The sequence below is a fragment of the Eleutherodactylus coqui genome, chromosome 4, assembly GCF_035609145.1.
Source record: "Eleutherodactylus coqui strain aEleCoq1 chromosome 4, aEleCoq1.hap1, whole genome shotgun sequence".
NCBI lineage: Eukaryota > Metazoa > Chordata > Amphibia > Anura > Eleutherodactylidae > Eleutherodactylus > Eleutherodactylus coqui.
In genome coordinates this window covers 6,953,306-6,974,854 of record NC_089840.1, presented here as the reverse complement: position 1 = coordinate 6,974,854, position 21,549 = coordinate 6,953,306, and the positions used below count along the sequence as shown (strand labels likewise).

Below are 21,549 nucleotides of genomic sequence, written 5' to 3'. Positions count from 1 at the left end.
CATCACTGTGTATTATCTCTATATTGTGAAATCACTGTGTTTTTTATCCCTGTACTGTGACATCATTGTGTGTATTATCCTTGTACTGTGACATCACTGTGTGTATTATCTTTGTACTGTGATATCACTATGTGTATTATCCCTGTAGTGTGACATCATTGTGTGAATTAGCTCTGTATTGTGACATCACTGTGTTTATTATCCATCTACTGTGACATCACTTTGTGTATTATTCTTGTACTGTGACATCACTATGTATATTATCCCGTACTGTGACATCACTTTGTGTATTATTCTTGTACTGTGACATCACTGTGTATATTACAACTGAACTGTGACATCACTGTGTGTATTATCTCTGTACTGTGACATCACTGTGTGTTATTCCTGTACTTTGACATCACTGTGTGTACTATCTCTGTACTGTGACATCACTGTGTACTATCCCTGTACTGTGACATCACTATGTATATTATCCCGTACTGTGACATCACTGTGTGTATTATCCCTGTACTGTGACATCACTGTGTGTATTATCCCTGTGCTGTGACATCACTATGTTTTATCTCTGTGCTTTGACATCACTGTGTGTATTTTCCCTGTACAGTGACATCACTGTGTGTATTAATCCTGTGCTGTGACATCACTGTGTGTATTTTCCCTGTACAGTGACATCACTGTGTGTATTAATCCTGTGCTGTGGCATCACTGTGTGTATTTTCCCTGTACAGTGACATCACTGTGTGTATTTTCCCTGTACAGTGACATCACTGTGTCTATTATCTTTGTACTGTGACATCATTGTTTATTAATCATGTCCTCTATCCTGCGGTCTGTAGCTTCAGAATGACCCTCTCTGCTGTCCGCTTCTGCTGACGTCATTGTTGTGGATTTTCTAAATGTCACCTTGTTTTACAGCCGCGTTATCTAGTAAACACTGCAATCTAATGTGTGGAGCGAAATCAATGATGTCACAGGACGGCTATTGAGAAGGAAGCTGCCACCGTGCCAGGAGTGCCAACCATGTACTGCGGGAGAGATGTGCTGCCTCCTACACCAACAAGAGCAGAGGAAGAGATATTTGGGCATCTTTACTTAGAGCGGTGTTTCGTGTTTCATGCGCCAGTATAGATGAACGCTGCGCCATCTACAGGCGACAATTATCTCAGAGACACAAACCGCCTAATACATTTCTTTCATCTGGTGCTTCATCTGGAGCGGAGGAGGTCTCTAGGATAATGTACACCAGTTTCTGCCACAGATACTAGTAGAAGAGACAGGCTTTATGCTGCCACGGACCCCAAATCTTGGCCACTCCCACTTTTTGAAACAGTAGTGCGGTGCAGCGCAAGAGCCAAGAGCTACTTTGTACAAAATCCAGACGTTCAGGGTTCTTTAACAGGTCCCATAAGAAGTATAGATAGATAGATAGATAGATATGAGATAGATAGATAGATAGATAGATAGATAGATAGATAGATAGATAGATAGATAGATAGATATGGGATAGATATGAGATAGATAGATATGAGATAGATAGGAGATAGATAGATAGGAGATAGATAGATAGATAGATAGATAGATAGATAGATAGATAGATAGATAGATAGATAGATAGATAGATATGAGATAGATATGAGATAGATAGATAGATAGATAGATAGATAGATAGATAGATAGATAGATAGATAGATAGATAGATAGATAGATAGATAGATAGATATGGGATAGATATGAGATAGATAGATATGAGATAGATAGGAGATAGATAGATAGGAGATAGATAGATAGATAGATAGATAGATAGATAGATAGATAGATAGATAGATAGATAGATAGATATGAGATAGATATGAGATAGATAGATAGATAGATAGATAGATAGATAGATAGATAGATAGATAGATAGATAGATAGATATGGGATAGATATGAGATAGATAGATATGAGATAGATAGGAGATAGATAGATAGATAGATAGATAGATAGATAGATAGATAGATAGATAGATAGATAGATAGATAGGAGATAGATAGATAGCGGATAGATAGATAGATAGATAGATATGGGATAGATATGAGATAGATAGATATGGGATAGATATGAGATAGATAGATATGAGATAGATAGGAGATAGATAGATAGGAGATAGATAGATAGATAGATAGATAGATATGAGATAGATATGAGATAGATAGATAGATAGATAGATAGATAGATAGATAGATAGATAGATAGATATGGGATAGATATGAGATAGATAGATATGAGATAGATAGGAGATAGATAGATAGGAGATAGATAGATAGATAGATAGATAGATAGATATGAGATAGATAGATATGGGATAGATATGAGATAGATAGATATGAGATAGATAGGAGATAGATAGATAGGAGATAGATAGATAGATAGATAGATAGATAGATAGATAGATAGATAGATATGAGATAGATAGATAGATATGAGATAGATATGGGATAGATAGATAGATAGATAGATAGATAGATAGATAGATAGATAGATAGATAGATAGATAGATACGAGATAGATAGATAGATAGATAGGAGATAGATAGGAGATAGATAGATAGATAGATAAATAGATAGAAGATAGATAGATAGATATGAGATAAATAGGAGATAGATAGATAGATAGATAGATGCATATGAGATAGATAGATAGATAGATAGATAGATAGATAGATAGATAGATAGATAGATAGATAGATATGAGATAAATAGGAGATAGATAGATAGATAGATAGATAGATAGATAGATAGGAGATAGATAGATAGATAGATAGGAGATAGATAGATAGATAGATAGATAGATAGATAGATAGATAGGAGATAGATAGATAGGAGATAGATAGATAGATAGGAGATAGATAGGAGATAGATAGATAGGAGATAGATAGATAGATAGATAGATAGATAGATAGATAGATAGATAGATAGATAGATAGATAGATAGATAGGAGATAGATAGATAGATAGATAGGAGAGAGATAGATAGGAGATAGATAGATTGGAGATAGATAGATAGATAGATAGGAGATAGATAGATAGAGAGATAGGAGATAGATAGATAGATAGATAGATAGATATGAGATAAATAGGAGATAGATAGATAGATAGATAGATAGATAGAAGAGATAGATATGAGATGGATAGATATGAGATAGATATGAGATAGATAGATAGATAGATAGATAATAGATAGGAGATAGATAGATAGATAGATATGAGATAGATAGATAGATAGATAGATAGATAGATAGATAGATAGATAGATAGATAGATATGAGCTCTCGGTTCCTCCCTGCAGGGACTTGTGGGTAGTGTTGTGGAGAACGCCGTATGCATCAGACAATACAACAAAATCTGATTTTATCAGTTTTTATTTGAAAATGACCCATAGTAAACACTGAGCGTCGCCAAGAGCTGAATGCAAACTGCAGCCCCGTACTGCAGCGCACACGGAGGTGATGCAGCAGTCACACATGTTCATGCTTCAGAAGCCGTATACAAAAGTGATCAACAAAACAACAGGATATAAAAAACAACTCACTTCAGTGTTTCTTTAAGACAAGGCAAAAAGTTGTTAAAACGTTGTAAAGCAGTTTAATGAAAAGCCTGGCGGGGGTCTCATGCCGGAAGCCCCCGGAATCTATGTACACGTCTATAAATACAGTTATACAGCAAAGGAAAGATAATTTATTCATGAAGGACCCGGAGATCGTACACAATGCAGATAGCACTACCGCTATACGGGACATGGCCTGAATTTCCAACAAGGGGTTGTCCAAAGTACCTATATGAGGGGGGGGGGGGGGGGTTGTCCCTTTAAGGAACCTGAAAAGGGCAATAATTTGGCTTAACTGAATTATCACATTACCTGCACACAGAGGAGACATTAATTTCCTGGGATGAAGCAACGACCCAGAATCCACCACTGTACCAAAGCCATGGAGAAAAATGCAGGCACAGTCCCCTTTAAGAACGCATGTTTACTTTGTTCTATCTTAGTGTATTCTGCAGTCTGGATGTTGCCCTTCAGACACCTGACTGCTGTCCGGGTGATCACCAGTGGTGTATTTAAGAGATGCCCCCAGACCAAAGACCAAAATCAGCCCGACTTTGAGAAAGATGGCGGCTTCCCGCCACCCGGGGCAAAGAATCAGTTTGACAGCCCAGCTCTTCCCAGAAACTTCAATCTTCACTTCCAGGTGCAGAGAGACGCCCACACCCCGCTCTGCTCCATGCCAGTTGCAAATACAATATTCCCAGCCCTACTTCAAACAGCTGTATCTCCAATTCTGTCAGAACTACGGATAATCTTAGCTTTAAAATTATATCAAAAGCGTCGGCAGCCCTGATAGAACCGGAGTTACAGCCGCGTGAATTAGAACAAGCTCAGTTTGTCCAAAACTGTAATGTCCTCTTCTTGCAGAACCAGCTCTGTTCCAGGTAAACTGTAGGGGGTTAAATTGGACAGCTGGCACCCCCTCCCACTCAGTCTTTACTGCACCCAGGGCACATGCCCTGCCTGCCCCCCCTAGCTATTCCCCCAATGATGATGCCATGAATTGCCACCCAGGAGAGGAGAGCCCATTGTTTGTTTAAATGACCCTTTAGCCAATTCTATCCCCTCCCCCTTCATGTTTGCTAAGTGTGCAGTTTCCTTGAAGACAGAAGCCTTCCAGAGGGGCAAGCGGGGCTGATGCTGCACTCTACAAGAGCTCTAAAGCAGCCACATAGACTGCTGGAAGTGAACACAGTTGCAGGAAGCTGATGGGTTCTCTGGCAGCACAGACTTGCTTAGAATTTACCACTTCGACTTTTGTTTTGCAGCATTGAAATAAATGGAGTTTTACTGCAATACCCCAGACAGCCCATAGATCAGAGTGGCGCTGTTTCCTGGAAATTAGCAGAACTTTTTCTCTCCATACAAACCCTGAAAGTCTAAAGAAAAAAAGTCTTCTTAAAGGGCCAGTGACATCAGAGTCATTACCTCATCCCACAAAATAGCTGCCAGCTCTGTGTACGCCACAACTCCACTATTTCTCTAAGCATCCTCACTTTCCAGCCCAAAGCAAAGGATTTTTTAGGTGGCATCATTGCGAAAAATGTTCTTTTTCTTAATTAATGGCAATGCAGAATCCCACAAGCAGTAAAAGCGTTTAGGAGTACGATGACCAATCAAATCAATGCTTAGAATCAAATAACCTCCAGAAGGAAATGACATCTGAAATCTGATTGGTTGGTTGCTGTGGACCTCCATTTATGGTCTCTTGTAGATGTCCGATATTGTATATAGCATGTAGCATCCTGATGGAGAATGTATAGAATAGAGCTCTGCTGCCATCTGCTGACCGCATGAGTGTATGACAGAAGTAAGGTGCAAAACAGCGGAACCTGTGCTAGGAGAGATGTAGTTCTGCTGCCACCTAGTGACCTTCTGAGTGTATGACGCGGGTAGGTTACTAATCCGGTAAATAGGGGCAAATGTACTGCTACTGTCTAAGGCTACATCCACACATTGGGTATTTTGGTGCAGATCTCGATACGGTTATCAGTGCAGATTTTCCACTGCAGCAAATCCTCCCCAATTCCGCTACTAAGTGTGAACATCCGCTAACGGTTCAACAGCGCAAAATTAAACTAGATGGTAATGCGCCATATTGATCACAGCGATTCTGCTGGATGATAAAGCAAATCGGCGAATGTTCCCGTAGTCGGTTTATCCCCGTGACTCCACCGCATGACAAATCTGGCGCATCTTTAGACTTTTTATTCTAAATTAATATTACCAGATTTTGCTTTAAAATTTTGATGCAAATTTGGTGCAACTTTTAGCACAGAAAGTCACCTTTTTCAAACACGTGTCTGAAAGTGTCTAATACACATAAAAAATGTGGCGCAAAGCATATAAAATGGTTTCTAGCACAATTTGCGCCAGGAGGACTGTAAAAGGGAGTTCTGCTGCCACCTGGTGACCACTAGAGTGTATGACAACAGTAAGATGCTACGGTACCTTGTGAAAACCAGGGCTTTGCTGACACCTAGTGAGCTTCCAAGTGTATGACAAGTATAGGCTACCATTCCAAAAAAAGCATATATTATAAGACAAGTGGAGCTCTGCTGCCACCTAGTGGCCTCATTTGTGTATGACAAGATTAAACTACAGCTCTGAGATTATATAGCGTATGACCTCAAGAATGAGCTACTTGGGGATTTTGCATTGCTCATGTCAGAATTTTAAACATAGTCGCCATATTTACGCTGACGACGAACCACCTTAAATAGATAAAACGCTCCACTGTACCCTTTATAGAGCAAAGTGCAACTGCATCAGAATAGTACAAACAAGCCAACAAAAATATATTTATATCTATTTATATCCATTATGTAAAAAAAAAAGCCAAAGGAAATGTAACCTCTTAAATACGCCCGGAGTGCGCTGCCCGCAGCGGATATTTTTATACGTTTTTCTTATTTTATATCAAACACTGATCTGAAGTCCGGCTTGCAGATTCTGCTCAGAGTTGTCCTGCAATAAGTACATTTAAATACATTTTTTTAAGTTCTGGTATATAATCCTCCATCTTTTTTAATAGTCAGCGCCGCTGAGACCTTTATAAACTTAATGGCGCCTTAGAATCTGCGACAGCAGCGAGCCGAGATTAAACAATAAGACCAACGTTTCCTCCATGAAGTGTCTGGGGCCGCTGGGATGATGTGGTGTAATGTGGGTGGAGGTTGTTCTGTTTGTTCTTCGCTCCCGAGGACGGACTCATCCAATACTCTTCCCAACGCAGAGGATAAAAGTCCAGAATAGAGATGTCACAATGATAATACCATTCCTGTAATCTGGCATCTGATAATCCGGCTCTAGAACCAGAAAATATTCTAAAACTTCGACAACCAGTTATGCGACTCTTAGGTGATGTATATGTAAAGGGTTGTCCGGAGATTTAATAGAGGAGGATCCCCCGTTCAGGTTCCTCAGAGCAGCTACAAAATGTGTGTCTTGCTCTGGAGGACCTGGCGTGTTAATTTCAACGGGCACTGTGTAATACCTCATTTGTCCAGCGGGCGTGCTGCAGGGGTGCAGATTACAGATGATCACTGAGGTCTCAGGTGTATGTCACCCTGTGATCAGATTATCAGCAAGGGCACCATATAACAAATGGGAATTGTCCTAAAGGGAGAATGCCTTTAATCCAGAACTGTTAGTAATGTGACTCTCGCCAGACGTTAGTAATCTCACTGTATGGCTTCGTACTTCTACTTGTTGGTAGACGGAAAAAAGAAATCCAACTGATTCTAATACTGAACTCAGAAACAGAATGACAGTGACACTCACTCTGATGATCCAGAACGTCTGATAATCCAGCACTTGTTTCCAGCACTAAACTAGAACATGCAGAGGAGTTTCACAACCTGTGAAGAACAGTCTTCTCCAAGATTCTCTACCCTTACAGGTGGCTTTTATATGCTTTTCCGGATTCCGGATTAGAAGAATTCTATGAAGTCTGCAGTCCCAATGCGTAATGGACATCACCGAGACACGTTGGGTTATCTATAATGATACTAGCTGGGGAAATGTGACCCTGTTCACCAGTTAACACTTAAAGTGACCCTCTGGTCCTGAGACAAAGGAGGGGAGGGAGAGTTTTGTCGCATTGCCTGCCATTGGTCTTCTCTGCCGTTGCCCCTCCCATCTGCCAGTTCTGAGTCCTGTTTTCAGTTGTCCAATAGTGTTGGGCGAGCCGAAACACCGAAACAATCTAACATTGTTTCAGGTCCAAACTTTACCAAAAGTTTGGTTCAGTGTGAACCCGAGCCTTGAGGAGGAGGGGGCGTGGGACTTCGTCTTGGCCGACCCCGCTAAATTTCTTTTTCTACTTTTTCTTTCTGTTTGAAAGAAAGAAACAGAAGAGAAAGAAAAGAAGGAAAACGAAGAAGAAAAAAGGAGACAAAGAAAAAGGAGAAAAACAAATTAAAAAGAAGGAAAGAAAGAAAGAAAAAGTAAAAAGAAGGAAAAAATCTTTTCCGATCTTACTAACAAACAATAATAACAAGAATCAGCGGATCAGAGGCATAACGGCGCAGAAAACCAACATCAGGTATTATAGCTCCCCCTTCTGGTCCCTGGATAGAAGTTTCCCCCCAAAACTAGAGCGTTACTAACTCCGCCTGGAAGACCTCCCCCACTACTTTGCTGGTTCCCCTGGTCTGCGTGTCTTGTGGGTAAACTGCAGCCGTCCGGGTCTCATCCAGTGACAACTATTGTGTTTGCTAATGAAGCTGAAAGAGCGGTAGTCAGAGCCCCGCCCCCAACTTATCGAATCATCTCCACGTAAACATTTGAGATTGGATAACTTAATGCAGTCAAAAGAGAGAGCAATCAGAGCGATCATCTCAGGGGAAACCATAGAGATCGGCCGGATTGGGGGCGGGGCCTGTGATGTCTAGACTTGTGTGGTTAATACAGAGGAAGCTACACATATGGCTACAGTCAGCGACTAAATGAGTAGTCTGCACTTTTTAATATACCTCATTGTACCAATAAGTGACCATACTAAGATTCATTCACTACCATTCACTTTGGTGAGGTAAACACTTCATTTAATGGTCATGTACTCCCCACCATGATTTTTGGGGGCCCCAAGTCCCGCTTTTGGTAAACATTAAGGCTTAGATCTTGGGATATCATCAGCCTTATAATGAACAGAACGTGAAATGAAAACCATAAAGGGTGTAATCTGGTGGACTGGTTCACCAAGTGCCCAGCAGAGGGCATGATTCTGAGGGCTCACCCATAAACGCCAACGCAGATAAACAGTCATCTAGTAAGGTCTAAATCGATAGGACCAAGAGCTTCCGATAAGGTTGTCTTCTGCAGGACCCAATGAGCAAAACTGTGGCTGGGCTCTATTACCATGGCAGAAATTAGCACATGGAAGGGACATTTGGTCAGTCTGGCCCTAATCTCAAGACTACGTCCATCACCCATGACAGGGTCAGGAACCCCCAAGTCATGGAAGGGAACACATCATTATTAAGAATGGCATCACTGATCTCTTCCTACAGAATACAACACAGGTAACATATCCAGCATTGCAATATTGTATCAATACGATCACAAATTAACCTGAGGGGGTAAAAAACCATTAAAAACAGATCTCCCAAATAAATTCAAAATGTAAACAACAACCTTATGTAACTGGGATAATAATTAAAAAAAAGCCCTGAATACGCAACATAAATAAAACTGGAGCTCCTCGGGGGCGGGCACTGCTGCTGAAATAATTACACATCATCGCCCCAATAGATTTAAGAAAAAAAATCAACATAAAATATAATACAAAAATTGTAAAAAATGTAAAATATACCTGGAAGCTATGAAATTAAAAGAAAGCAGGAAAAGAGGCTCAAAGTTTGCATATGAAGTAACTAAAACAAGCAAAGTTCCACTGAGTAACCGGAAATGTATAATTACGCTATGGGAGAATGTACCTAGGCCTCGCTCATTTACATTGGTACAGTGAAAAGTTCCAAAAAGTTTGAGTGATGTTCCACACTGCCAACATCCACTCTCTGTGGCTTCCGAATGTCCTTCCGGACGCCATATTGGAAATGTATTTTTTGTTACAATTACACAAAGATGTGAAATCCATTCGCCTCCATCCAGTTGGCTTCACAGCATTGAGTAATCAGATACTTCTTTGGAACCGTCTGGGATGTCCACGTACGTTTAGACTTGATGAACCTTCACCTCTCCACAGTCTTCAGTAGGGTCTCCATACGGCTTCCTCTAACCTTGGGGTGGCTCCCATGTTGGTGGGAGAGTTGCTGTGGCTTCCTTCTGTCTCGACCACATCGTTTTGGTTTGGAAGGTTAGGGTTGAGTAGAGCCGATCCTGTGGAAGCGTTAGTGCAAGGGGGAAGGATGCGAGGTGGTGATCGGTCTCCTCCAGACATCATGGAAAACTGGTAGGAGCCGGCGGAGGTACCGTAATAGAGATGGTAGGAGGGGGAGCTGGCCTGGAAGGGGCTTCCTTGAGCTTGAGAAGATCCAGGATATGGAGGGGGTAAGTAGGTGTGGTATCTGGTGGCGCTGGTCATAGCGGACATACCAATGCCTATGCCTGAAGACACCGGGGTTGGAGTATATGTAAAAGCGCCAGGATAGTGCATGCGTGGATCCGAAATTGATGAAAGGGTGGAGAACTGACGATCAATCCCAACTCGAGGGTCGGTGAAGGCGGTCAGGTCCGAAGCCCCTGTGTGAGAAAGACAAGATGGACATGTAAACATAAGCAGATCATCTTAAAAGACTGCGGTCTCCAAACTCCGGCTCTCCAGCTAGTGTGAAAATATGACTCAGGGCACGCTGGGAGTTGTAGTTTTATGCCAAAGATTGCAGATCAAAGCTCTATAACATGAAATTAAAGGGGTCGTCCACTGATGGATCGGCTACAGGTGACCACTAGTATTGGCCACCATGACAGGTTCGGAGGCTCAATGAATACTCCGGCCTTGTTATCTCAAGACAAGTGGAAGCAGTAAAAGTCATTAAGAAAGCAATAATCACTTCCTAACTGTCTGGTTACAGTGAGTCCAGAAAGTCCTCGGACCCTCTCACTATTTTTCATGTTGTTATGTTGTGGCCTTGTGTTCCCATCATTTTGCACTTAATACCCCATAACGTCAAAGTGACAACAGAACGGCAGAAATCTCTGTAAATTGTTTAAAAATGGAAAACTAACATTCTGCAGTGACATAAGTATTCACACCCGTTGGTGACACTTGTAGCTCTGCGGCCTACCATTTCTCTAGATCCTCTCTGAGATGTTTCTACACCTTGATTGGAGTCACCTGGGGTAAATTCAGCTGATTGGACATAATACCCCCATCTATATAAGGTCTCACCGCTCACAATGCATATCAGAGCCAAAACCAAACCATGAGGAGGACAGAACTGTATGCAGAGCTCAGAGACAGGATTGTGTGGAGGCGCAGATCTGGAGAAGCTACAAAAACATTTCTGCTGCCCTGAAAGTTCCCAAGAGCCCAGCGGCCCCCATTATACTTACATGGAGGAACAACCTGGACTCTTCCTAGAGCCGCTGACCCCCAAACTAAGGGGGAGAAGGGTCTTCTAAGAGAGGTGACCAAGACCCCATTGGCCTCCATAATACTTACATGGAAGAGCAGCCAGGACTTTCTAGAGCCACTGAACCACCAGACTAAGTCATCGGAGGAGAAGGGTCTCAGTAAGAGAGCAGACCAACAACCCAACGGTCACTCTGGCTGAGTTCCAAAGATCCTGTCCGCAGCCGGCCTCCATCCAACCTGACAGAGGGCAAAAAACTCCCCAAACCAGGGGTGCAAACCTTGTGGCATCATCCCCAAGAAGACTGGAGGCTGCAATCACTGCCATTGGGGCTCCGACTAATACTGAGTACAGGGTGTGAATACTTATGCCATTCTGTTGTCACTTAGTCATTATGGGATACTGAGTGCAAAATGATGGGGGACACAGGGCCATAATGTAACATGGAGGACAGTTGGAAGGACTTTCCAAATGCCTTCTACATAAATGTTACACAGGAACATGCTGAGAAATTAACCCTGGGAGTGCTGGAGTGAATTTGGTGGTTCAGGACAGACACTGAAGATGCTCAGACGATCTCCCCACGTCGTGGGATGGAGGTGGGGGGGGGGGGGGGGGGTGAATGCACCGTCAGTTCAGGACTTGGCAGCTGCATACGGTATTATGAGCTCAAAACAAACAAGCCCCCAGGTGAGAGCGGCGGCGCAGACAAGGTGTGGCGTCCTGTCTGGGGAAGGAGGGTTTTTTTCCAGTCTATAGTACTGGATTCCTTGGGAAATACGTTCCTCCAGCGATGCCAGACAATAGTCCAATTGTACGTCTTCTACTTGTTTACAGCTTTACATTCACGGAGGGACCTTATAGAAGTAAGATGGCCGAGCGTCAGCCATGAATATGGTCCTTTATGGAGAAGAAGGGGTTTGACAACATGGGGACCCATTCCTGATGCCGCACAACCCTCACGGCTTGTTGGCCGTCACCCTTCTGTAAGGTCAGCAGGACCTCAAGCCCTCGGGGTGGTCCGAATACACCGCAGTGTGGCCTCATCACTAGATGCTAATATCCCAGTGTAGTTAATTAAAGTGTCCTCCGGTCCTGGAGAAATACAGATGGCGGCACAGCACCTCTGACTACCCGTTGCCCACTGTGTATTAGCAGCATCATTGGTCTACGACTCTACACCGGCTATGATTAACCAGCGCTGCCCGCACGAGCAGTGCTGACCGGATCCGCATGTAGTGTCATAGATTACCCATGCATACTACATACACACTGTGCATCAGGTAGCCAGAGAAGCAGTGCGCCTGGAAATGGTCCCGACAGACACAGGGCCTGTAACGATCACCATCTTTAGGGCCTCCGGTGACAAGACTGGTCATGTAAGCCCACCACAACTCTCATCATGTCCCCTGAGATGGAACTGCATGCCGAGCTTTACAGGAAAACCACAACTTCTTCTGGAAGCGGAGTAATTTGATAACGAGGGTAAATACTACTTTTCATTCTTGCTCAAGTTACTTTTGGTAGGCTAGTATACAGGATTACTGCCTTTGAATGGAAACAAGGGGATTCTCAGTCACTGACAGCAAACTGAGATCTTGAAAATGTTGAGAAATTGAAACAGAAAATCTATTAGAAAGTTGTAAAAAAATTTTCAAAGCTGAAAACCCCCATGGTGGTCCGTACCTGATAACCGACTGGAGAGCTCAGCGCTGAGGGACGACATCCCGCTGGCGCGTCCAGGTGAGATGGGAGTGGCTGGGTGGACAGAAGGCGTGGCGATGGATCCCAGGTACTGATAGGACTGATCATATGACCAGGAGGGAGATGTCTGAACTTGTCGTGTGTCTATAGAGAAGGAAGAAAAGCAAACAGGTTGGCGGTTATCGCAGGCTGCTTGTGGTCAAAGCAATTGTGCGGCGAGACAATGAGCGCCCCGGCCGCGGCGCGTGCGCCTTCTGAGAAGTGGTGTAAACACAAGGAATGGCCCTCGCTGCCCAGTACACACCCGCTGACTGACCCCTTCCAGTCGCCTCCTTACAACCAGGACGTTGGCGCAAGGCGCTCTAAATACCCGGAACGTCTTATTACTAGTATTACACTGTAACACTGCAGAGCTGAGTTTGTCAGAGCGCAGAAGGCTCAGGGAGTGTTTACATAGGACTGCCAGCGGACCAACAACTCTTCATCCAGGTGCCTTTAACCTGAAATTGTGCTGTCAAAAAGTTGCAATTTTATAGCAAGTGCCAAAATAGCAACTTTTCGATCATTCAACACGGTGGGAGGGGCATAAAGAGGCCAAAAAGTCCCCAAATTCTGCGCTAGTATGAAAAAAACTGCGACTGTTTTAACACCATAAAACTGGTGTAAATAGTGGATAACGTTCCCCGGACGGCGAGGAATCTGCGCCGTATTTTCTCACATGGAATCTGCCCCCTAATTGGCGTATCGGCACTTGTGAATTCGCCAATGGATTTAGCCTTTATCAGGGGGCAAATGTGTGTGCAGATATACCAACATGAATTTGGCGCAGACTGCGGCACGGATTCCCATTACAAGTGGCAGGGTGTGGATTTGGCGTTAAAACCGTGGCAAAACACGCCGTGTGAACATACATTTACGTGTTTTAATTCTCCACTATCTTCGATAATGCTGCTTGCTGTCAGTGAACAGAAATGTTCTTGTTTTTGTTCAAGAACTAGAAACCCATCCTGACCGTTACCTCCTCACAGCTGGGAATCTGTTACAGTGTATCCGAACGGACAGCGAGACATGATTGCGCACTTTTCTCCCCTGTTCTGGCGATTAGGACTGCCTGCACTGATACACTGCAACAAACTTCAGCTGTGTGTGAGGATCAGGTCAACGAGGAAGGAACCCCTGGATGTAAACCAAAGTGTTTCCATTCAGCGACAACCAAAGATGGTGGAAGCAGTAAGGGCTAGGAACACGATACGCATTGCGCTCGGCTGTGCGGTGTGTGGGGTGACGGCGAGGGCTCAGTCACATGCTTGTATGTGTCCCCCCTGTTTTTCACGCATGTTTCGGAATAGATCTGTCCTTTTTAGGGTTAATCTTGTGCTATACACAGCTTGAGCACTAGATGGCAGCAGAGGGCAGCAGATGGATGAGGTTACTGATGAAGACCCCCCTGCAGGTGGCACAGTGAGGCTGCAGGGGGGATTTCGCACACAGTGACATTCTCAGCAGGCGATGAGTAGCGGCGCTGACCTCTGGACGCCATTACTGGGAAGTACAAATCCCAGAATCAGCAGCTACAACAATCTGGAAATCCCGCTGCCGCTTTCATGTCTGCAACCGATCCTGCATTTATTATGGACTCTCTAACAGCTGCTCCTCCAGTTACTGGACAACCCGCTACTCCAGATGTAGCAGAGCTGGATTTGGCAAGGCACTTATGAGCTGCATTGCTTGCAGGGGTGTAACTAGAAGCTCAGGGGCACCAATGCTAAATGTGTCACAGGGAGCCCACCTACCACAGTGTCTCCTTATGTGATGGAGGGGCCTCTGGGCCCCCTCAGGCTCCAGGGCCCGACAGCTACTGCGAGCCCTGCACCCCATATACCGTCACCCCACGTAGACCGTCTCTAGGCCGGCTTCAGACAAGCGCAGTATGGCAGCATTTAGTCTCCATAATACGGATATGTTTGGGATCTTTCACACGGACGGAATTACACCGCAGGACGCAAAAAAACCGCAGCTCTGGCACGCGCCACCTTTTGCCCATTCAAGTCTATGGGTGCAATAAAAACGGATTGCACTTGCTTGATGCGACTGAGATCTGTTTATATTGCAAGTAACCATAACAGCGAGCAGAACCTTTAATTACACCATGTGACCCAGCGAGAAAAGCGCAGAAATACAAAAAATGGTGAAAATTGATGGGAAAAAAATCGGTCCAATCATTCAGATCTGAAAAAACCCACCTGTGTGAATACGCCCCAAAATAGTAAATCGGATGGCGAGCGCCGAAATAATGGGCCATTCTTGAACCACAATTGCCCAAAAATACAACATGCTGCGATTTTTCCATCTCGGACCACCAGAGTGATCGGAAAATCCCTCCTGCGAATTAACCCATTGAAATCAGTGCGTTATTTTCACGTGCGAGCTCCATCCATTTTGCATTCGGACGCGACTCGTGCGTGAAAAGTGCTGGTGTGAATACAGCTGAGCTGCAGTCCTATGTAAGAGGACCCCACAGGGTGGGTCGCACTGTTCAGGGGTGCTGACCTCAGACTGAAGTACGTTTTTATTTTCGGCGGCAGAAGGGACGCGGCAGGAAGTCGGTGGTTTCAGGTATATTTACATCTGTGGGGGGATAAGGTTTGAGGATATGAAACATGAAGTAAGAGACGATGTGGAAGAAACGAGAGTAACGCTGCAGTCAGACGCCTCGCAGAATGTACGTTGTCTAATTATAATCTAATTATCTGCAAAGACGCGGCGAACGCGTCATTTGAATTTAACGAGGACAACTGGAGGATGTAGGCAGAGGCAGCACCCCCCCCCCCTGCACCCCTTAGGACTGCCCTGCCTGATTAGTATCATCCTCAGTGTAGCAGCGACTTGTGGAGTTACAATACCCCCCCAGCTCTTCTCTGCTCTCATGTTCCAAGGTGCCGTTGTCAGCCCCCGGTACCCCCACAACACAGTCACTTAGTCCTGCTAATGTATCTATGTACTGAGTTTGGTTCTGCTGCTGTATCTATGTATTGAGCTTGGTTCTGGTGCTGTATCTATGTATTAAGATTGGTTCTAGTGCTGTATCTATGTATTGAGATTGGTTCTGGTGCTGTATTTATGTACTGAGCTTGGTTTTGTTGCTGTATCTATGTACTGAGCTTGGTTCTGGTGCTGTATCTATGTATTGAGATTGGTTCCAGTGCTGTATCTATGTATTGAGATTGGTTCTGGTGCTGTATCTATGAACTGAGCTTGGTTCTGGTGCTGTATCTATGTATTGAGATTGGTTCCAGTGCTGTATCTATGTACTGAGCTTGCCTCTGGTGCTGTATTTATGTACTGAGCTTGGTTTTATTGCTGTATCTATGTACTGAGCTTGGTTTTGTTGCTGTATCTATGTACTGAGCTTGGTTCTGGTGCTGTATCTATGTATTGAGATTGGTTCCATTGCTGTATATATGTACTGAGCTTGCCTCTGGTGCTGTATTTATGTACTGAGCTTGGTTTTCTTGCTGTATCTATGTACTGAGCTTGGTTTTGTTGCTGTATCTATGTACTGAGCTTGGTTTTGGTGCTGTATCTATGTATTGAGATTGGTTCTGGTGCTGTATCTATGAACTGAGCTTGGTAGTGGTGCTGTATCTATGTATTGAGATTGGTTCCAGTGCTGTATCTATGTACTGAACTTGCCTCTGGTGCTGTATTTATGTACTGAGCTTGGTTTTGTTGCTGTATCTATGTACTGAGCTTGGTTTTGTTGCTGTATCTATGTACTGAGCTTGGTTCTGGTGCTGTATCTATGTACTGAGCTTGGCTCTGGTGCTGTATCTATGTACTGAGCTTAGTTCTGGTGCTGTATCTATGTATTGAGCTTGGCTCTGGTGCTGTATCTTTGTATTGAGCTTGGCTCTAGTGCTGTATCTATGTATTAAGCTTGGCTCTAGTGCTGTATCTATGTATTGAGCTTGGTTCTGGTGCTGTATCTATGTACTAAGCTTGGCTCTGGTGCTTTATCTATGTACTGAGCTTGGTTCTGGTGCCGTATCTATGTATTGAGCTTGGCTCTGGTGCCGTATCTATGTACTGAGCTTGTCTCTGGTGCTGTATCTATGTACTAAGCTTGGCTCTGCTGCTTTATCTATGTACTGAGCTTGGTTCTGGTGCCATATCTATGCATTGAGCTTGGCTCTGGTGCTGTATCTATGTACTGAGCTCGGGCTATCTTGCTACTTCCCGCACAAGCACAATACAGGCCGACTACCTACCTCTGCTCTCTCTATTTATATATTTATTCTTATGATGAAGAATGGGGGGGTATTGACAAAAAAATTATAACCAGGGTGCCATCTAACCTGGTGCCGGCAGTGCAGCCATACACCATATAGTAGGGCAATTAGTCTTTTCCGATCCTAGCAGAGCTGGGTGGCCGACTGACTAGGACTTGTAAAGCCACATTGTTGTCATCCAGCTTTCCCAGACTCCCGAGCGACAAACCTGCTGGCGCATTTTTTAACATATTGAGTTATTGAAGTGGTCCGGGAGGCTACGATAGAGGAAGGTGGTGTATAGAAGGAGCTGGCACCTCTCGCTGCTGGCTTTGTATGCGCCATTACCGCGGGCAGTCAGTACTGCGGCGCGTATAAATACGTAACGCGTTCTGCGCTGCAGTTCTTCTTCTCTCAGATATTTAATTACAAAAGTGATCAGATGGTTTTCCGCAGCTTTAAGTAACCCGAGCCGGTCGTCTGCCGGGGATCCGCACCGAGACGCGCTGACAGAGGACTGACTAAGACTTCTGCTTGAGAGCATCACACATTAGTCATGAGGAAGATGAGAAGAACACGTAAATAGTCGGGGCAAGCTGGCACAGCGAGGCTCTTCCTGCGCCGTCACGCCCATTCTGGTAAGGAGTGTTCGACAAAACTATTTACCCCTTTCTGCGAGATTCCAGAGTACTGAGCAGCGCGCAAAATATAGTGCCGTCCGAGGAGTCAGTCACAGCCGCGTACACAGGGGGCGCTGTGGGGCACCGGGTGCCACTCTGCCCCGCTCAGGGTAGCTACATATAGGGCAGCTAAGGGCATCTTTGCCCCAAGGGAAGGAAAGCCTGGCAGCAATTCTACGTCTAAAGACTGATGTAGCAGAGCTGAACCTGTCAGGACGGGAGGTGAACCAACGGGGGCTTACCAAAAGCACAGGATAGGGGATAACTCGCTGATCGTGGGGGTCCCCCGCCGGTCTTCAGAATGGGACCCCGTGTCTCCCTCTGCCTGTCACTGCGGGGGTTGCTTCTTCCCCCACGGTAACGTCAGCAAGGGGCTCACAGCAATATTAGAGCGCAGTCCCAAAGTGAATGGAGCGCTAGTGCGACCAGCGCGGCACTCGGTCTCCTCATCGCTGTGGGGGTGCAGTAACCCTGTAGTGAGAAGGGGAGACGGTAGACCCATCCTCCAGATTGGCGGGGGTCTTAGTGGCGAGACCCCCACCAACCAGCAGGTGATCCTCTATCGTATGGTTAGGGGATAACGTGTAATTCCATCGCTCATACATGACCGACTACCTGTTTACACGGCCGATTGTCGCTTGACTTTTTATCCAATCATTCGTCTTTCAGTCGCTGCCGGCATTTATGCTGAACGATTCTTGTTCCGATACCCGCGATGCAGCGACAATCTGGACAACGATCCATCCGTGTAAAGCGGCCTTCATAGGCATTGTCACTGGTATGTCCCTTTAAGAAGAGGGTGCAAAATACCCCCCGGCTGCAGAATGTATAGAATCGCCCTCAGACTCACACTTGGGTGGGCTGTATACACACGGTCAGTGAGCCTCACCTATCAAAACTATCGCCCCACAGCAACCAATCACAGCGCAGCTCTCATTCTAAGCCAGCAATACAAGTACTGAAAGCTGCGCTGTGATTGGTTGCAGGGGGAACAAGGGCATATTTTATTTTAGACCACTTTCATAAGACTGTGGCCCGCTGTGCTTTAGACAGCTTTGATAAATGAGGCTCAGTATGTTTCTGGGGTGCGGCAGGAAGTTGGGGTACTCAAAGGAAATCCACCACATAGGAGAAGATCAAAGTCCATGTAGTTGTGGCCGTCCGAATGTAACCCCTGATGGCCTGCAACTGCTGGGAGTCGTAGAAAGCCACAGAAGGGAGACCACTACTCAACCCCCCCATCCAGTAAGACAACAGTGCCACCCACTGTATACAGGAAGCTAAATCCCCCCGCCTCGGGCGCTGACTCTGCTGCGGCACCGTTTTTTCCTGCCCGGAGACTATTATTTGATAACCAATTATTAAAATGTCTCGTGATATCTCAATCGACTTTCGCAACACTTTGACTTTAACCCTTCCACGGATGATCAGCCTGTGCTTTTCAATGTGGCATCTCAAGATGGAGAATATAGTATGCCGCCCTCCTGCAACCTTATTCAGATTATGAGGCCCTACGACAACAGTCAATATGTACAAGATATAGTCAGGATATAGGATATAGGCTGAGGATATAGACCTTGCGTAGAAACCCGGTCTGCCCCCATGACTTCCCTCTCTCCTGAAGACACTTGAGGACTAATTTGGATTTCAACAGATGAATCATGCAGATCGGCAGGAGGGTCCGGCCCTCGTAAGATGGGTCTTTGAAGTTATTATAACCTCGGCCCTCAGAAGATAAACTGAGCAGCCGCTGTACAGCTGAACACCACATCTCCAAGGGGGTAAAAAAATAAACTGGCCGCCACACAACAAGAAAAAACACTGATACTTCCTAAATCCCCTGCCGCTCCGCTGATTGGCGGGAGCAGTCATATTCCAGTATGTACGTCATCATGCAAGGCCATATCAGACCTTCTAGGGACCAGATGGAGCGAGGGGGGGGGGGGGGGGGGGGAGTAACAAACAATATGGCCGTAATTACAACAGGTGAGCAGCAACTTTACAGATGGGTCTGGTTTTAGAGGGTGGCAAACTGGGCAATTGCAAGGGGACCCTCTAATTTTCTAGACCATCATGGATTTTTATCAATAACCCCTTTACTTCCCTAGACCACCAGGGACTTTATCACTAACCCCTTTACTTTCCTAGGCCACTAGGGACTCTACAATTAATCTCTTCATTATTCAGGCATTATTTGGACAATTAATGGCAGAATGTGTGGGAACTTTAGGTTAGTATTATTTGGTTAGTGTATGGAGGTATTATTGAGGCATTGTATGGTGGTATTACTCGGATACTGAATGGTGGTAATATGTGGGCACTATATGGTAGTATTGTATTACTGTATGGAGGTGTAATTCAGGCATTGCATGGCGGTATTACTTGCATACTGAATGGCTGCATTGTGTGGAGGTATTTCTTGTTATTATAGGGCAGTATATGCATGGGTCTGTGCTTCACACTTCTTCTGAGCGCGCACGGGCTTGTACATGGTAGGGATCTTTTATTTTCGGGTTTGCTCCTTACATGTTCAGCAGGAGGGGGGACAGGCCTTGTTTAGCTCTCCAGCTGGAGGAAAAAGAATTTGTGGGAAGCCGGAGACGATCTGCGATGATCTAAGGATGAGCTGGCTCATTTTACTGACTTAGAGAAAGTAGAAGACTCGTATCAAATGCAAACTTCAGACTTGCACGGATGAGGTCACCTTGGGGGAAAATGATACCGGCAGCGGCGGCGGCGGCGCGGTGTGAATCCTCCCTCTAGGGCACAGCTTTGATTAACAAGGTGAAGTGAGGTCTCCTTCATGTGAAGAAAGAAAAGCTATATTGTTTTAACTGACTTTGAATGCCGTATTGATATATGTTGTACATCGCTGTGTAGATACATGAAAGGGAACCAACCTGTCACTTAACACCTTGCGCTGAGGGCGGGCGCCGGGGACAGCGGGAACGACGGAGATTTCTCTACAAGATAAATACACCATTTGTCAAGTCAGTCAAGTGCATGATGTCAGCGTGGTGGGTGGCAGGGGATGCATCCAAGGGCACGCGTCTGGGCAAAAAAAGGGCAGTTCCAGGTCTGAAGAATTGAAGGTAGATAGTAGGGACTGCAGCTGCACAGTTAGATGTGAACTGACAGCACTGGGAAAAGGACAGGCAGGAGCTGACTGTTACATTGCGCAGAACTACAACTCCCAGCATGTCTTGAAAGCCTGTCAGATGCCTAATTGAAGTTCATGGGCCCTAATGCAAAATCTGTAATGTGGCCCCCATATTATAAGATATGATGTCTCCTCACTTGTGGCAGGGGGACAGGGAACAACCATAACTTCTACGCTATATAGCTGTGAGCATGCAGCTGGAGGTTGTCAGGGCATGCTGGGAGTTGTAGTTTTGCTGCAGCAGTGTAGCCACAGATTGGAGACCAACATTCTCAATGCTTCATGGCTTAATGCGGGAAATATAAGTCATTATAACTAACTTCATATATTAGGTGCTTCGTATCCATCCATCCATCCATTCATCCATCCATCCATATATCCATCCATCCATCCATCCATCCATATATCCATCCATCCATCCATATATCCATCCATCCATCCATCCATCCATCGCTTTGTGCAGCTCTTGCTACAATTAAACCAGTCTACATAATCCTCTCTGCGATAAAAGCACTGGACTCAAAACTGCTACACTGTAACAAACTATCAGGAAAGCAGAGCGATCACGGCTCGTTCACATCTGCATTATTGATCTCCGTTTTAATTCCGTC

General features: G+C 44.8%; 1 protein-coding gene across 2 annotated transcripts in view; it reads right to left on the bottom strand.

The window, feature by feature from the left end:
• Positions 1–3,385: 3,385 nt before the first annotated feature.
• The window catches only part of RUNX1 (RUNX family transcription factor 1), a 102,138-nt gene continuing 83,974 nt past the window's right edge, over positions 3,386–21,549 (bottom strand). For both annotated transcript variants that reach the window (XM_066598999.1, XM_066598998.1), the window contains 2 exons: positions 12,813–12,974; positions 3,386–10,293 (listed from right to left, as the gene is read on the bottom strand). In XM_066598999.1, coding sequence (XP_066455096.1) covers positions 9,800–10,293; positions 12,813–12,974 — 656 coding nt within the window. In that variant the 3' untranslated portion in view covers positions 3,386–9,799. The remainder of the gene's footprint in view (positions 10,294–12,812; positions 12,975–21,549) is intronic.